Source organism: Penicillium hordei (assembly GCF_028827395.1).
Source record: "Penicillium hordei strain IBT 12815 chromosome Unknown utg000003l_segment0_segment0, whole genome shotgun sequence".
Classification (NCBI taxonomy): domain Eukaryota; kingdom Fungi; phylum Ascomycota; class Eurotiomycetes; order Eurotiales; family Aspergillaceae; genus Penicillium; species Penicillium hordei.
In genome coordinates this window covers 844,916-861,847 of record NW_026623144.1, presented here as the reverse complement: position 1 = coordinate 861,847, position 16,932 = coordinate 844,916, and the positions used below count along the sequence as shown (strand labels likewise).

Sequence of the window (16,932 nt, the reverse complement as noted above, 5' to 3'; positions counted from 1 at the left end):
TCTATGGTAACGTGATGCATTTATCTCCTAGCTCCGCCCGTAGCTTTGGTTGATGTTGACAAGTCCATGGTACAAATGCCGATCCCTTCTTAGTCAAGGAGTGTGTGCGTGGTCAGAAACCTTCCCAAGGTGCCTACCCCCTCTTGTAAACACCTTCTTCGATAGCCTCGGGCGCATTGACCGTGGCGAATCTCCTATGATCCTCCATTCCATGATTTTATGGGCTCGGTGATGGAACTGACTACTAAGTACACAGAAGTCGCATCAATCGATGTATATTGCGTAGACAAGTTTGGCTATGACTTGACTATCCTATATGCGCAGATTCTGTCTGGGTATTCATGCACTCATTCCCCCGAAGTATTATTATCCCTCCCATCCAATGATTCGGCTAGTTGGAGATCTTGTCGCTGACTTGCTTGCTGTATTGAGAATCAAATATTAGCAGATATCCAAGCCTAAGGAATTTGGAGTGTCACTTACCCAGTGACCTTCTCGTAGGCCTCGCGGGCACCATCGGTGATCTTCTCCTGCGCACTGCGGTCAAGGTTGTAGCCAGACTTCTTGACACCGGCGGCGAAGGCTGTAATAAAGGCTCGTCAGTCAAAAATTCAGGCTGCGTAAGAACAATAAGTCACTTACCCTTGTCAACGTAGTCGTCGTTCTGCTGGGTGTTGTTCTCGGCAGGCTTGTCCTCCTTGTTGCCGCCAGCGCTGGAAACAGCCTTCTTGATGAAATCCATGATGATGGGTGTATAAGGTATTTGTGAATTTAACAGAAATATCGTAAGTAGAGAGGGGGAAGAAGAAGGAGTTCTGCCGGGAGAGTCCGTGCAAGGAGGCAAAAGCTGCCCCTCTTCTGCCAAGGTTGCCTTTCGAGTGGCGACTCGCCGCAGCACTAGTGAATTGCCGTTTGCTGGGCCAGATTCGAGGATAAAGAACCCTAATATGCCGTGATTTCCAAATAATGTTATGTTAAAAGTAATAATCGAGATTTGCTTTCAAATACAGGTTATTATGATACATCTTTGAAAGAACTTTTCAAATAAAAACTCCATAAAAATGCCATCCAACCCAAACAAATCTTAAACACCGAAACAGGCCTTATTGGCAGACCGGACAGCTTCCTTCTCACCCTCGCTCATGGCATCAGTGATCTCCCAAGGAGTGTTGCCTAAACCCATAGCACGCTGACCTTCTGGGCTCAGGGCGGACCAATCCATAGTACCCTTGAATCCCGACTCACCGGGTCCACCAGCACCGGGGAAATCCCACGGAGGCGAATAGCTCTGCGCAGCTTGGCGCTGCTTGATAAGGTATTCAACATTCATATCACAGAGCGGGGTGGCTGGAATGTACATAACACTGGAATCCTGGGTACCACGGTGCTCCTTATCCACAGAGTGAAGAGAATCGCAGTGCCATGCGACGAAATCACCAGGCGCAACCTGCGGTACTGAAACCATAGTCGACTGGAGGTCGAGGTGTGGGTGCGTGACCGGGTTATACTCCTGGCAAGCGCCAGGTACAGAGCCCGGGAATGTAGCATCCAGGGCCGGTTTTGAGCTTTCAATGTCGAAGAACGGACGCAGAATGGTGTATGCTGTGCTGTGGTTGATCATGGGGCAGACATGCAGCGAGCCCTCGCCGGGCTTCGTGTCCGACATAGATAGCCAAGCCTGGAAGAACCGCAGCATTGAGCATGCACCAGCACCATTATATAAGTCCATGTTGGCATTTAGACGGTGTCGCGCATCCCACGCGTCATACTTCTCCCAGTTCCCTTCTAAAATCTTGGTGTAGACTCGAGAGTATTCGGGGTCTTCCCAGCGCTCGAGGGAACCGCCGTCAATGTGCGGACCGAGGGTGAATTTTGAGTCCCCTGGATCGCGGATACGAAGACGGTCTCCATATGTCAGCGGGTGGGTGGTTGAGATCTTGCTGTTAGGGTCGGATGAATGCCACAGCTGCTGCATGAAGCGCTGGGTGTTGAGCATGCGTTCGTGGCCGCGAGCTTCGGCCTGCGATGGGGTCCAGTACAGCTCGTAGACGGCTGGGGAGTCAACCGGGAAGGCCTTGACTCGCTCCTTGTTGGCGGCCACATAGTCGCGGATCCGTTGCTTATACTCTAGGGCTTGGTCCCGAGGGATCACATTGCGGACGACCACACTACCTCGATGGCGGATCTCTTTTAGTGCTGCTTCGGACACCTTTCCAGAGATCACATCAGAGTATTCAATTGATGGGATGATCTAGTATTTCCAAGTCAGTCTTTTGCTCGGTAATTCTGGTCACATATGCACATACATCGCTGCCCGTTGCCTTGATCTTTTGCACTTCCTCATCCAAGCTAGGAAGCAATCGATCCCAACTTTTTGTGATTGCATCTTTGTTCTTCTCAAATATTCTCGCCTTGAGTTCCTGAAATCGTGCGGGGAGAGGTTCCGGCTTGTAGTCAGGCCTCAAACTGGGGAAAACTGATGAGATATCACCAGCGGCCTTGGTGGTCTGGGCCGAGGTAGAGGCTGCTCGGACAGCGGATTTTGAAATAAACTTTGACATCGACATGGCTGAAATGAATTCACAGGTGTGTATTCTAAATTTGCGGGGATCTTCACCGGTGCTTTATATGTGTTTCGTGGGGAACACAGCATGCCTTAGTTGAGGCGGAATTCTCCCATAAACAGTAGTCGAGCCGCAGTCGGAATAGAAAAGCGCCAATAAATTACTAAATTGGGAGATCTACCCGACAGTTACGGCTCGCCATGACATCAGTCTGGTCCGCAAAGAATCATTTACGAGGCTAAAGAGGGCAATAGTGGAGATAAGTTTTCTCGAAAATTTAGCCGTTCGAGAATATCATCCGGAAATACGGCAAGCCGGCATTTGTCGAGAATGCTCTCGGGATAGAAGATCTGCATTGTGACGAAGCCCAAGTACTACCGGTAGAGGTAACTATGTATGTACGAATTGAAATACTCCCTGCAATACTACAACCCTAGCTACAGCCTTGTAGTAAATCTGCACGATATTACTTGAAGCATATGATCAGTCAAATCCCACACGCACTGCTGTTCACTGCTTGGACAGAGCAGGTCTACCGAAGGTCTAGATATCTTGTAGATCGTTCCTTTGCTTGACAAGCATTACCCCAAGCAATTATTTGAGGGCAATCCATCTAGTTTCCACAGTTTTCGAGTTAATAAACCAAAGGCAGGCGTGCCGAGCCCTACTTTAATGTCCCACTTGCTGATACAGAACTACAACATATACCTAGGTAGCATACACATAGTTAGTTTTACATCGAACAAGGTACATAATTACTTCCATAAATAGAGCAACATAATGCAAATAAGAGGGGAACGGATGTCAGACGACCTCATATCCAAGGAAAACGGAGAAATAGACTGCCATTGGGCGCCAACGATGTACAGGAATATCGGCCATCACGCCGGACTCGGCCCACTTTCCTGTCACCTCGACGGTTAAGTGCATTTTACCCCGCGAGGCTTGAAAGTGGTCACGGAATGCGCTCCAAAAGACCCCGAGCAAGTTCCACAGGGTCCATTTCCTACATAAAAGAGGGCAAAATCCCCTACTAAAAGCCGTAACCCATTAATCGTTAATACTTAAACATGTCTCTCTCGGTGAAAGGAAGATCTGCCATTATAACTGGAGCTGGCTCCGGTATGTCTTCTGTATACTACATTATCGGACAGACAGCTTACATTGTAGCCAGGTATCAACTTCAGTTTCGCTAAATTGCTAGTGGAAAACGGCTGCAATGTCCTAATCGCAGACCTAGCCTTACGTCCCGAGGCGCAAGCGCTGGCCGATAAGCACAAGACCGGGGCCGCACGGGTGGTCTTCCAAGAGACTAACGTGATTGACTGGGTCCAGCTCGAGCGGATGTTCGAGGTTGCTGAGAAGGAGTTCGGCGAGATTGATATTGTTTGCCCGGGCGCGGGAGTCTACGAGCCGGTAAGACAAAAATAACCACAACAAATCTACAAGTCTATATAACTGTAATGCATACAGCATTGGAGCAACTTCTGGCGCCCGCCTTACTCAGCCGAAAGCAAGGACCCGGCCTCTGGCGGCCGATACGCTTTGATCGATATCAACGTCGCCCACCCGATCCGCACGACACAACTGGCAATTGCTCATTTCCTGAACATCCGTACCAGCGGTCGCCCGAAGCATATCGTCCATATCTCCAGTATTGCAGGCCAGAATGCGAACCTCGCAGCTCCGATTTACTGCGCCACGAAACATGCCATTAGCGGCTTCGTGCGGTCGCTCGCCAAACTCGACGAGAAGCTTGGGATCCGAGTCACGGCCGTGGCCCCGGGTGTTATCAAAACCCCGCTCTGGACTGAGCATCCGGAGAAGATGAAGATGGTTGTTGATAGTAGTGATGCGTGGGTAACACCCGAAGAAGTGGCGGAGGTGATGTTGGCGCTTGTGCAGCAGGAACAGGTGAGCGAGACTATTGGGGACCGGTCGGGTCGTGGGCCGCAGTTTAAGGTGGAGGGAGGTACGATCCTGGAGGTGTCAAAGACAGTGCGAGCTGTCGGTCAGTTCAATGATCCAGGTCCTGGCAATCGGCCTGGAGCCACGGCGTCGGATCATCATGTGGTTGAGGAAGAGAGCTATCAACTCCTGTCGCAGAAAGGATGGGGATTGTCGAAGCTATGATTAGTTATTACTTTATCTGTATGATTGGATATACAATCCAGACAAGATTTCAAATAGTTCGGGGCGCGTTGAATAGTAGTAATCTGTAGGAATGCAAAGTGGTTTCGGTTTTAGGTAATAAAGGTGACGGGTAACACTGCCGCCTCGGGAAGCGATCGGCTTCCGGAGCCCAGATGAGTTAGCCCCCTCGCCGCCCTGAGCTGCTCCCTGAGCAACACGAAGCAACCCTGAGTATTCCTGGAGTGCTTCCCGAGCACCCTGATCGCTCAACTTTGATGCTCCGACTAGCCCACGACACGCCTCTTTCTTTGTTTCACTTCCTCCGGTGATAAGCGCTTTGCTACCTACGGTCGCTCTTCGGAGCCCTAGCAAATTTATGACTTAATCGTACAGGGTATCTGTTGCCCAGCGCTTGCTTACTCGACTTTATCGCTTTACGAGGATGACCTGCTCTGCCGTAGGAGAAGCTAGATCCCACGAACATGGTCTCGGGGGTCTCTCTTTTTTTTCCCTCTCTCATGATGGAGATGTTTACGTTCCTTGACGGAGGGTCAGAGGAGGCAATTTGGTTGCTATCTCTGGCTCTATGCTCTGGATTATTTCAGCCCCAGGGCTATCATCCATTACCATAGTCTGCCATGCGCTCCACGACCCGAAAGACCGTGCTCCACACATGTGATGAAGCTGGAAATGCGTCAATAGCCTATCAAATTCTACTTACTACTATATCGCTGATCACGCGCCCACTTCAGACGTGAGTTCCTAGGAGCGTCTCCTTTTGCTGGCATGGTGCAGGCAAGCGCGGCCATCAATTGGCTACGCCAACTTGCAGTGGAGCAAAGTCGGGGATCTCAGCTGTAGCCATTTGCGACTCGAGCAGAGGCCAGTTTTTTGATTATATATCTTCCTTTGAGTTGAAACTTCGATAAGCACAATGGCCCAGAAAGCTATGAAGTCAGAGCTATCCCTCTTCACGAATTGCTGGAATAATATCTTTCTTTGGAAATTGTCATTCTCGCGTCCCTGGCTCGACAGCTCCCTCCACAAATTTCTCAAATTTCTTGTCATTATGGTGACACTAAATCATCAAACGTTTTGGCAACCGACCACAGAACCCTCTAGAGAACGCTCGGATAATGGTCCTGGGGGTGACGCTTCTGGAATACCAGGACAACCCGTCACTCACGTTGAAAAATGTGAGACAAATGGTTACGTGCCATGGGAACGTAGACTACTTGATGTGAATGAAACGGAGAATTTTGGTACGTATGATTACTTATGAATCTGACTTCTTTTTAGGACGACCTAATAGAGTCTCTCTGCCGACGAAAAGCTCTCCGGCAGGCCTTGATTGCCTGCGAACACTCCTCACTCCATCCCTCACGAGCCCACTCTGACGGCCTGGCCTACAGAGTTGACTCTTGAATACCCCGCTTCACTATCTCCAGTAGATGTTCAGTAGCGGCATCTATGTGGCCATGGCTGTCGAGGCAGGGTGTCCAGTCCCGGAGGTTCGTGTTCACAAATTCAGCAAGCTTCCTCTCGTCAATCTGCTTCCTGTGCCTCCTAGGCACCGGTTTAGGTGCTATAGGAGTATCAATATCCAGTATCGTCTGGATCGGTAGGTGGTCTGAATCAGCATGCCCCTTAGGGTTGGTCCCACAGCTGATCATACGTCCATGCAGGCTTCGAGATGCAAGGACTAGGTCGATCATCGTCCTGCTGCCGTTTAGCTCTCTTGTGGCCTCGCCCTGTGGCACCCAGTTGTCAAGCCCAGCAGCCTCCATCATATCTAAAAGCTCTTCGGCTTCCTCACCTCCCCACGCCGGATGGTGAAGATTAAAGTCTCCAACTACCAGAACAGATTGCGGAGCCTGATGAGATATACCTGGCAGGACCGCTGGCAGGAGATGTAACCCCGAGTTGGTTTACTAATCATTATATAAATTGACGATTCTTAGCTCAGTAATCCCTGCAGAAACACCATTAGAGATATTACCCAAACTTTTTAGTGTAAACGAAAATTATTAACCAAAGGTAGTAGACGAGGAAGCTTGATAGACGTGATATAACGATAATAGACCAAGAGAGTAAAGGCGGTATCTTTTCTTTTATATAGTGGTTAGCGGTTTCGAGCGTAGCGGGAAAGCGATAGCTATAACTAGATAAGTCGTAACTAGCCGATAGGACCGATTTAACTATAGTAGCGTAAAACCGTATTCTGTAGGCGGGTTTACAATCAAAAGAATACCGAATTTCTCCAGCAAATACCCTAAGAATATCTCCCTCCTGGACCGTAATGATAGATTCATACATACTCATTACTCTATCTCAATCATCAATTGCCATCCTTGATACTAGCCCGTACCCATATTTTACTATCTGACACATTTAGCCGCCGGACACTTCCTCGTATGCAGTATCAGAGAAGGCCATTTTCCGAGACCAACTCAGCCACAAAGGGTATTTCCGGTGCTGATGATAAAAAAAGGACGATATAACATATTGCGAAGTCCGGGAACAAATGAAAAACCAAGAATTGAGCTAAGAATCACATGCAAAGAAGCCATCCATGACTGCCACTGCATAATTTCATTAACGTAGTCAAAACAATAGACGTAGGCTAGTAGTCTAGTTAAGAAAGGAAGGTAACCCAGCAACGCTGTCTATGGTCACCTGAAGCAAATATCAGTGATTACATGTGTCACATAACACTCCTCCGGGCAAAGAAGGACAATAGAAAACCTGCTAGTAGTCGATATATTGACCCAATCACCAAGAGCATCCTAGTTTCGAATTTAACATGGAAACGAGGAAAGTAAATATGATGTTAACATACCACAAATCAAAGGATGTTCTTCCTGTACTATAGCCTGTCAGATCTGCTGCGGCCTGTGTATTATAAATATGCGCTACTGGAGCAGTGTACTCGTTGAAGCTGGCTTCTGCGTACCAGACCTGGATTGTGGCTTTAGAATAGAGAATATTAGAAATCAGCGAACGTGACACTTACACCAGGGCATATATACCAAAACCACTCAAGATTCCATCCCATGACAGACGCCAAACGAGGCCCACACCCTACCAAGGCAGAAAATACAAGGCTTATAAGCATAGTCATCAAGGGTCCGTCTCGAGGGACTGTAACAGCGGCAACAAGGCAGCCAAGCCCGTATATACCTAGTATGTAAGGTAAGCAATCGAGTTATTTGGTGGAGGCTAAAAGCTTCCGCCTACATCAAACTCACAGTAAAAGTATAGGAAGTTAAGAATTAGTTGCACATTGAATGATGTAATGGGGGTAGTGAGTACCATGTAGAAAGCTGTATAATGCAATGATGATAGAAAAATTCGAAAAACGGTCGACAGTATTTTCCCGAGCAAGTAGGCACTTTGAGAATGACCGGAGTGCGATTCTCTGTGGAATAAAGGTTCTGAACAGAGTTATTTGGCTTGTATAATCTAAACTTCACTATAATGTACTTACTTTCGTCACCAAAGGTCTTGACCCCAGCTGGTCCGGCAGCACAACCTATCAGAAAGTATTAGTAAAGGGCTGGTTAGAGACGAATCAGGCCATACCAATAGCCAGACAATTTAGCATGCCCTGCTCTGTTAAGAGCCGATAAGACACGGGACTTGAAAGTGCTTCAAACGGCTGCTTGTAAAGCCCCTGAAACAAGTGTCCTTTAAACTCAAAGTTCGCTAGCCCAATCAGAAGACCAGTAATTGCACCTGATACTATTTCAAGAGCAAAGCTAGCAACCTGTCTGCTCTGTTGTCTGGTCCCTCGCATGAATGCAAGGTAAACCTGATAGTACCAGGGCGCTCTTTGCTTCTTGACACAGTGAAGTAGCGTCTTGGATTGCTCGCTCGCTTGATCATCTCCAAATAATATAGGGCAATCTGCTTGGACAGGACCACCATCAATGCCATCTATAACATCTAGGATAATATCAGCAGGATTGCATGCATCAGGAAAATTGTGGCCAAGCCCTTCTAAGTGCTGAATGGAATCTCTTGCTTGTCCAAAGTAGACCTGTCTTCCACTGTTTAAAAGAAGCAAGTCATCAAGAGCCAAAAATATTTCTCTTCTCGGTTGATGAACAACACAGCATATTGTAACGCCCTGCTGGGACAAAGACTTTAAAAGTTCGATCAAAGAGAGTGCGGTCCGTGAATCAAGTCCTGAGGTTGGCTCATCGAGTAGCAAAAATTTGGGTGCTGCTGCCAGTTCGACGGCAATGTTGACACGTTTCCGCTCACCACCAGATATGCCTCGATTGGAAACACCCACCAGGCGGTCACGGACCTTGCAAAGTCCTATGGAATCGACCAGAGAATCGACAAATTGTTGAATCTCATTGTTATCCAAGGCATTCCCAAGTCGTACACGAGCTGAGTGGATAATGTTCTCCCGGACCGTCAAATCAGGAAGGACAACGTCGTCCTGCGGGACGTACCCTATGAGGGTTTTTAAGCTGTGTAGGTGTTAGCAAAGGCTCCCTCCCTAGACTGTAGACTAAATTATCAGGGATGAGTCATACTCAGCCGGCTGTGCTATATTATCGTTGACGTAAATGGAGCCCGTAGATGGCTTGACTCTCCCAGTGATAATCTTTGCCAACGTAGCTGGTTCATAGATGCAGGTCAGACCCGTCCATTCTTCAAGGTAGCTATAACGTACATTTTCCAGATCCCGACGGCCCCATAATACCAAGGAAGGAACCAGCACGAATATTTCCATCCAGATGATGTAAAATTTTGTCCCTGGAGTTGCTAAGACGCATAGAAATGCTTCGAAATCGAATTTCAACACCAATGGAGCCATTTTGGGTATCGATATGCGGGAGTATGCTGCGGTAACTTGGAGTCATGTTGGTGTCAATGCCACTGGTGCCATGGCCATTTTCTAGTTCGCGGTCATGTGTCCTGCCCTTGCGACCAACTGAATCTAGCTTCATAAATTTGCCACAATTCGTGCCTGTCCTTTTTGAGATCCATATCGAAACTAGAACTAAATCCAGCAGTGCGATGCAAAGAAATGGTAGGACTGGAATCTGTCGAGAACTGCCTTGGGAACAGACAGAAAGGCTAGTACAACGAAATGGATTGACAGTGCCTAGTGGGCAGAAGTACCCTTTAGGGCATGGGAGTTCACGGTCTCCCCCTGACGGACAGTAGAAGCCTGCTTTGCAGACTGCCGGCTCGTATTTGCCTTGAGGTAGGTCGCAGATGTTGTGCGCTTCTTGGAGTCGTGTCAGTTGGCATTCAGGAGTGGGTGGGCAGTATTCAGGTGGATGCTCGGCATTGTTGTTTGGACCTGAACCAGTCAGAGGGAAATTTTCATTCTTGAGGTGAATTTAAGATAGAATATAAAGCATACAAAAAAACCCATCAATGCACATTACCGTACTAGATAAGACGGTAGGTACTCCCCCCGAAAGACATGCTTCATTTGATATATCAGTCATGATGCGGAGGGAAGTGTGCCTGCGAACTTGTGAAATGGCCGCTACCTCTGCTTTGTTGCAAAAGAATAGAATACAAATGCAACAGGTCTAAGTATACCGACAGGTTTACCATAGAAGCCAAGTCTTAATCCCGGTAAATGTACCTTCCATGAAAAGAAGGGATATGTCTGGGGGCATGTCCTGCCATTCCAGGTTAACATTGTTCAATTTCTTTACAAGAAAGGAATGAAACGGAACGAGATGAAAGGGGAAAACGGAGGAAAAAGTTCGAACCCTCACAGAGCAAAGTTTATCTGTAGCATATTTCTCAGATCTGCAAGGGGTACAGTCATGTTTCATGAGTATTTGCACCCTAGTACTTCGGAAGCCACTTATTTTCTGCAGGAAGAACTTTTAATCCACTCGCGTGTAACCCTGCTGCACATCGGTATAGGCAGGGTGGTCAACAGTAGAAGTATTGGGGTGCAAATACTCATGAAATGCCACTGTACATGAGTCCGTATGTATGTCTCAGTATGTTATGAAATATTCACGATAGAGAATAGTTGAATATGTCATAAATATCTGACACATTGCCAGTTAGAGACATCTCTGTCCTAAAATAGGACAGTTAAAAGCTTGGTACTAGAAATGACAGGCACTCCCGTTATCTAGATCGCAGATACATGCGGTAAGCGAAGCCAGTGAACCTCTTTTCTTTATGTATTCTCACTGTAAATCCGCCCTCTGGAAGCAAGGTTAATTACTATTTCAAACTGAGGAACCAAGAGCCAAGACCCAAAAGAGTATCTTTCTCATCCAACATTCCTAGTACCTGGTTCTTAGGATTAAGATAGATTACCCATTTGCCAAAGAATGCGAGACTGACTCCAATCCACATGTTATTTCGAGTATAAGAGCCGTCAATCGACCAATAGATTCCTCTCTCTCGGAATTCAATCATCTGGAATATGGAATATAGAATATAATGCAGAGCATCAATTATCTGCTTTTTGTCTTTTGAAAGGTTGGCCAGAATAAATCAATCTGCATCTAGAGCAACATTTGCGATATGGCTACTCCACCAGATATTTCCATTGACTGCCTCAATGGCAAGTGGATCTTGGTAAGTAATGGTGCTCTCATACCTTTGAGCTGTCACTTCCTAACTCATGGGTTTTTTTTCTCTTCAGAACAAGGAGTTATCAAGTGATACGATCCCTATATTAAGATTGGTATTTTAGCGCTATTCCCACATATCAGCACTTGATGCAGGTTTAGCTTATTGGCTAATCGTTGTGGTACCGTTGCAGCAAAATGTCCACTGGTTACTGCGCAAGGCATTTGCAGTCGCAACTATATACCTCCAGATTTCCGAATACTCGACGATAGCCCCTGGGAATGATCAACCCTTAACAAAGATCGATTTTCTCCAGACCGCAACAGGGGGCCTGGCCGGGACAAAAGAAAATCGGGTACTAAATTGGGAGCTATATGACCACAAAGACTACTTTTTTGGTTCAGTAGAGCACCAAAGTCGTTTTATCCACGGCTTTACCGACACTGACGGAAGTATACGGCCTGAATTCGAGCTACGGACCCCCAGAGGCGGTCCCGCGATCAAGTCTTTTCTGCGAGGGGAGATTGATGAGAATGCATGTAAATCTCCTGGATTTTTAGTTGAAAAGCGGAGTGAGGATATTGGAAAAGAAACCATTGGTCTTTGGGTACACACTTTCGAGCGCAATCGATCGTGTGGCTGGACCGCAGAACAGGTAAGCATCGTCTGCAACCTATATTGTCACGTGTGGGACGGACAAGACGAATTGACACTTTGCTGTAGGTCTGGGGATTTGAAATGATCGGTGATTTGCGCTACTTCTCTCGTCGAGTCGTCGTTGCTAGTAGTGAAGGGACATATATCTGCGGCAAGCTTGTGTATGACTTTCAGGGTGCATAGCAAACACTACCTTGAGCAAGATTCCCAACTTCGAAAAGAGTTGCGAGAGATAAACTTTCCTCCGTTCCTGGGTCTTTCTCGACAAGCACTACAGTGATCTGATATTTTCAGATATTCCTCGGAAGGATAGATCCATGTTGTTACCTTAGTCGTTCATATGAAGCGGATCAGGTACTATTTCACTCAGGGGCTATTCAATCTCCAACTCATCTCATTTTTGGCTACCTATTACACGAATTACTCATCTATCGTCCCCTCTTCCATATCAAATCAAAGTGTGATGTCATAGCATTAGAAGGCTGTGTGTAGTCCTTTCTTTAACAGACATATTCACATGGCTTCTTCCTTGATTAAATATCTAACCCGTCCGTCTCCTAATCTCAGATGCTTGCACCCATGTACTTATGCAACACTAGGCCACCAACTCCCAGAACGAGTGCGGTGTGTGACTTTCCGAAATGTTCCACACAGCTGTACGGTATAATCCAGCTTTTAGTTACTGGTAACCGTAGAATTGGAAACGCGAACCATGGCAGGGTCACATACAGCCATGCCAGGACCCAAATGAACCCTAAGGTAATTTTCCACTGCTGCGAAACATTTAGGGCTGGGGCGTGATCTTCCATTATGATGGCGACAGTCGAAGACGTAAAATAGAGGGCTATCCCAGAAAGGTTTTCCGTGGTACCGCTGTATGCTACGCCGATGGAGTGCAAAATCCCCGAAAGCGCAAAAACAATGATCATATCGACGTAACCATCAAGAAAAGGCAGCTTTGGAACCTTTCGTCGCAGCTCTTTTGAGATTGTAACAAGAGGCCATCGAATCAATTGATGCCAAAATTTACTAGAGAAAAGCTTTAGTCAGTATACCAAGCTTAGGGTTTGAGGTAGGAACGGTAGGTACAGGATAACTTGCCTCCAGAAGTTCCGGACAGTATATGCGCTCTGTACACTGCCAAAAATCGGAGGCCAGTCCTCCCACCGTGTCAAATAGGTAGCCACTGCAACAACCGAAACGGCTCTGTAAAGGGCATCTAATAGGATTTGGCAGAGTGGGAGGAAAATGCACAACAGCACTGCTCGTGCCATCAGTTGTTCTGAGGTCGTCCTTGGGCCAAGGAAATCAGCACCAGGGCGGTACAGATGTAACTTGTTGTTTTGCATATCAAGCAGCAGGCCAAAGTACAGAAAGTCAATCCCCAGATACTGCCACGCAATGATAGATACCTGACGAACTAGGAACCGGACACGCTGATTAGTGCCATTGGAGATGAAGTCGTTTGACGATGGGTGGAGCCCTTTGATTTGCCACCGCGTTCGAATACACCGGGTACTGGTGACGAGTCTGAGTGCGGTGCAGGTGCAGTGGTAGGTATCGGATGGCGAAAGTTTGGATGCTGGGTTCTTTACATCATCAATGTCCACGCGAACGATCCCAAAAATACTAACAAAGTGAAGAACTTTTATGAGAGTGAAAAAGACGATGGTGAGTTTGAGCGCAGGATGCGCCTCGAAATGGCTCTGAGCAGCCACCTCGATGCAGCAGAGTATAATCAGATACGAAGTCATAGCTGAACGTAGATATGACTCTCGGACGGTGGATGCAATAGTATATGAGGATATTCCATACTGGGCAATTGTGAGGATCCCTGGGAGACTTTGATGAAAAACACCCATTGTCAATTTTGGCAATTGATCCAAATAGAATGTGGTGGCTAGATGCTGTCTTTTTAAACAGGGTCCTCAACCCCTTTTGATGACGAAAAATGGTTTGGAGGATTGTAAGAGCCAAGCTTCCTGTGTAATTCCACTTGGGCCTTTAGAGATTTATTTCCTTCATTACATCCCCACATTCCACTTCTGCGTAACCATGCTGTTTCTGAACAGTGATAGAACGGTATGTTTTACTCGGAAGCATGCCGAAGGTGAAGAAAGCTATCCATTGTTACGCCGAAACTAAAATTCATAGGCTAAAAATAAAATATATAGACACCGATGCAGTAATCTTCTGCTTGTCTCCACAGATAGTTAACCAAAATGACACATAGATGTCAGTTTGCCCGTCACTTGTGACCGAAGTTTCGATAAAAGATCTGAACAATCAGCCAAGCCCACTTGCTGTTCTGCGCAAATTTATCCATGACATATCTAACATGCCCTTCTCTGCTCGTCAAGTAATCATCTAAATCCGTACACGTGAAGAGTTGTAGGTTTAAATTGTTTTGCTGGGCAAGGTCGTGGCTCAGTGCTAACGTTCGGTCCTCCGAAAAAGCAAAAGAGGCTCCCAAAATGACATATAAGCGACTGACCCGGTGTTGCTCTTGGGACTTCCAATCAGCCGCTAACCAGAGTGGCCGCGCTGTCCAGGGTATGCGACGAAGCTTCGTAGCTGAAGCCCACCACTCTTGGATAATCAGTCGGGCCCTTTTCCCGCTGACAGCGTGAATACAACCATACCCTCCCGCAGCCAGGTGGCTAAGAAGGCGATCGACAACGACATCGACAGGAACCTCGTCTGCATTGGCCGTTATCTCTGGTAGTGCCATGCGCGTCGCGATCTTCCACCTCCAGGATGGATTCAGCGCTATTGCTGCGGCTAGCATCGTGGACGGAGTTGACATCGGCATACTATACCCAGGGAAAGGAAAACTCTGGGCTGGCCCAATAATTGAGGGGCGCACAATGAGGAGATTTTCTTTGGTGGCAAATTGACAGAAATTGTGAAACAGCAGCCGTTCTGTCAGATGCTTTGCATATGCATATGCCCATGGAAAGTCCTCAGACTCGTATGCCTCGCTCGTCCCGTGCTTCTGCACCTCGTTCCACTCATCTACGGGATTTCCTTGCTTTTCAAGGTTATAAAATTCCTCCTTGATTTCCACGTCATTGAGAGGCCCCTCGCTGCGAGGAAAAAGATGGGCGTTTGCGTACGCTGTTGAGATATAGACAAATCGCTCAAGGTTGTTGCAAGTGAAGGAAAGTTTTGCAATTGCCTCACTTGCACCGATGATTGATTTTGACACCCTATGCAAGGGCTTCGCTAGACTGATGGATGATGCGGCGTGGATAATGATGTTAATGGTGGATCGTAGAGTCTCTAGTTCCGTCCGCAAAAGCTTCATATCTGGTTGGAGAATATCTCCATCATATACTGTCAGGCGACATGAATCACAAAGCTCCTCAACAGCTTTGAGTGGTAACCATTCGCTCCATTTACGTCGAAGCTTCCTACGGTATGCTGGTTAGCTGAATTGCTTCCTTCTCCTTAGGTTTTACCAGTAAATAACTTACTCTGCTCCTCCGCGGCAGATTAAGTAAACATGACAAGCAGGTGAGCTGGTGAGAAGGCGATAAACAATGGCAGTACCTAGAAATCCAGAACCCCCAGTCACTAGGACGCATTTATCATTATAGTATGTCCACATGGAGAAGAGTTGGTTTCGCTGAAGTCCCCAACAAGAGGGAAGTCTGAGAAGTGTATTGTGAAAAGGGGGACAGATGTGTGTTGGAATAAGAGGAAAGCAATGGAGTTATTTGTTATTGCAATAATGGAAATGAATGGTGCTCATCTCCAGATAGATTCCAGTGAAATTTTTGGTACACACTTTACAATAATTTACTTGAGCTAGCTGGGGTTACATCGTATCAGTAGATCACTAGGTGGATCTGTACTGGAGGACACTTAATTTTCTTTTTTTTTTTTTTTTTTTTAGACCAAAAAAATGTTATTGGCACATCAGGTAGTCTGTCGGACCGTAGTACACGGTATTTGTAAGGATTAGTATTGACGGAACCGATTGTCGTGATTGATTGAAAAAAATATCTAGATCGCTGTTGGGATCGTCTTTTTGTCTCAGGGGCTACTATTGGCACGTTACACAGGTATTTCGATTTGATCCGGGTTTATGATACCAAAAAATATTGCGTGGGCATGTGCTGAATCGGTCAAGTCTGTACCCACCAGCTCGCGGAACTGGGAAACAAAATAATACTCAGAGTCTTTTTTCAAGTCCCTGAGTTCTCCATCCCTTGCAACTCCAATCTTAATCCTTACTGGTATTGCCAAGAGTCACGAACAAGCCCAAATTAGGAGAATTCTTTCAATCCCTCGGGTTGTAGAGCCTATTTCTACAATATTGCATATCATCGAGACGGCAGAAGAAACATCGATTGGAATGACGAATTCAATAACGTCGTCAACAGACTTTTCCCCTACCAAGGGGCACTTCGGTTATTTTGAGGAACTGGACCAAATGTGAGTTGTCAATTGAGTTCATCCTTTTGATGCTTAAAATATTATCGTAAAATTATACATTCGAGTACCCACTGTGGACAGCCTACACTCCATCATACTTACATTCACACTTCATGAGAAATGACGCAGTCGCAGCTGGCATCTCATTACGAACACAGACTGCTGCCATTGTCGATGGTGCTACAGACCTTCCAATCTGGAACAGCACTCTGGGCAAACTTGTCGATAAGCAGACATTTTGTCATCGCAATAAGATTTCTGTAGATATTCCGTGGCAGTCCGTATGTTTGCAGAAATTGCTCAAAAGGGCCGACTAGTTCCCAATGCACCTTTGTCTCATGGCATTCGTCCCAATGGTCGAGCTAGAATTTTAGCTGAAAAGCTCTCTTGGTGTTGCAAGAATGGGGTGATTAGCTGTTGTTGCAACCGACATTTTCGCCTACGGAAATCTAAGTTACTACTATTAAAAGAGGTACATAGCTAGACATGAGAAAGTTCATAAAAGTCAAATATTTTCGTACTGTACACAGTGTGAGCTGATAATGAATCTAGGGTCTAAAGTAGT

General features: G+C 46.6%; 6 protein-coding genes across 6 annotated transcripts; 1 reads left to right on the top strand and 5 right to left on the bottom strand.

Annotated features, from left to right (window-relative positions):
• Positions 1 to 391: 391 nt before the first annotated feature.
• On the bottom strand, positions 392 to 742 carry N7537_005562 (uncharacterized protein; the record flags this gene model as incomplete). The annotated part of the gene is made up of 3 exons (XM_056896619.1): positions 392 to 422; positions 484 to 583; positions 643 to 742. The coding sequence occupies 3 exons, from the start codon at positions 740 to 742 to the stop codon at positions 392 to 394; spliced, it is 231 nt and encodes a 76-aa protein (XP_056752404.1).
• Positions 743 to 1,084: 342 nt separating this feature from the next.
• On the bottom strand, positions 1,085 to 2,567 carry N7537_005561 (DUF1479 domain-containing protein; the record flags this gene model as incomplete). Its single annotated transcript, XM_056896618.1, has 2 exons — positions 1,085 to 2,251; positions 2,307 to 2,567. The coding sequence occupies 2 exons, from the start codon at positions 2,565 to 2,567 to the stop codon at positions 1,085 to 1,087; spliced, it is 1,428 nt and encodes a 475-aa protein (XP_056752403.1).
• Positions 2,568 to 3,634: 1,067 nt separating this feature from the next.
• N7537_005560 (uncharacterized protein) lies at positions 3,635 to 4,697 on the top strand (the record flags this gene model as incomplete). Its single annotated transcript, XM_056896617.1, has 3 exons — positions 3,635 to 3,686; positions 3,739 to 3,980; positions 4,038 to 4,697. The coding sequence occupies 3 exons, from the start codon at positions 3,635 to 3,637 to the stop codon at positions 4,695 to 4,697; spliced, it is 954 nt and encodes a 317-aa protein (XP_056752402.1).
• Positions 4,698 to 8,268: 3,571 nt separating this feature from the next.
• Positions 8,269 to 9,528, bottom strand: N7537_005559 (ABC transporter; the record flags this gene model as incomplete). The annotated part of the gene is made up of 2 exons (XM_056896616.1): positions 8,269 to 9,178; positions 9,245 to 9,528. 2 exons carry the CDS (start codon positions 9,526 to 9,528, stop codon positions 8,269 to 8,271), a joined length of 1,194 nt encoding a protein of 397 aa, XP_056752401.1.
• A 2,962-nt stretch (positions 9,529 to 12,490) lies between these two features.
• Positions 12,491 to 13,681, bottom strand: N7537_005558 (wax synthase family protein; the record flags this gene model as incomplete). The annotated part of the gene is made up of 3 exons (XM_056896615.1): positions 12,491 to 12,581; positions 12,657 to 12,956; positions 13,017 to 13,681. The coding sequence occupies 3 exons, from the start codon at positions 13,679 to 13,681 to the stop codon at positions 12,491 to 12,493; spliced, it is 1,056 nt and encodes a 351-aa protein (XP_056752400.1).
• A 494-nt stretch (positions 13,682 to 14,175) lies between these two features.
• Positions 14,176 to 16,536, bottom strand: N7537_005557 (male sterility domain containing protein; the record flags this gene model as incomplete). The annotated part of the gene is made up of 3 exons (XM_056896614.1): positions 14,176 to 15,340; positions 15,404 to 15,479; positions 16,470 to 16,536. 3 exons carry the CDS (start codon positions 16,534 to 16,536, stop codon positions 14,176 to 14,178), a joined length of 1,308 nt encoding a protein of 435 aa, XP_056752399.1.
• Positions 16,537 to 16,932: the final 396 nt, after the last annotated feature.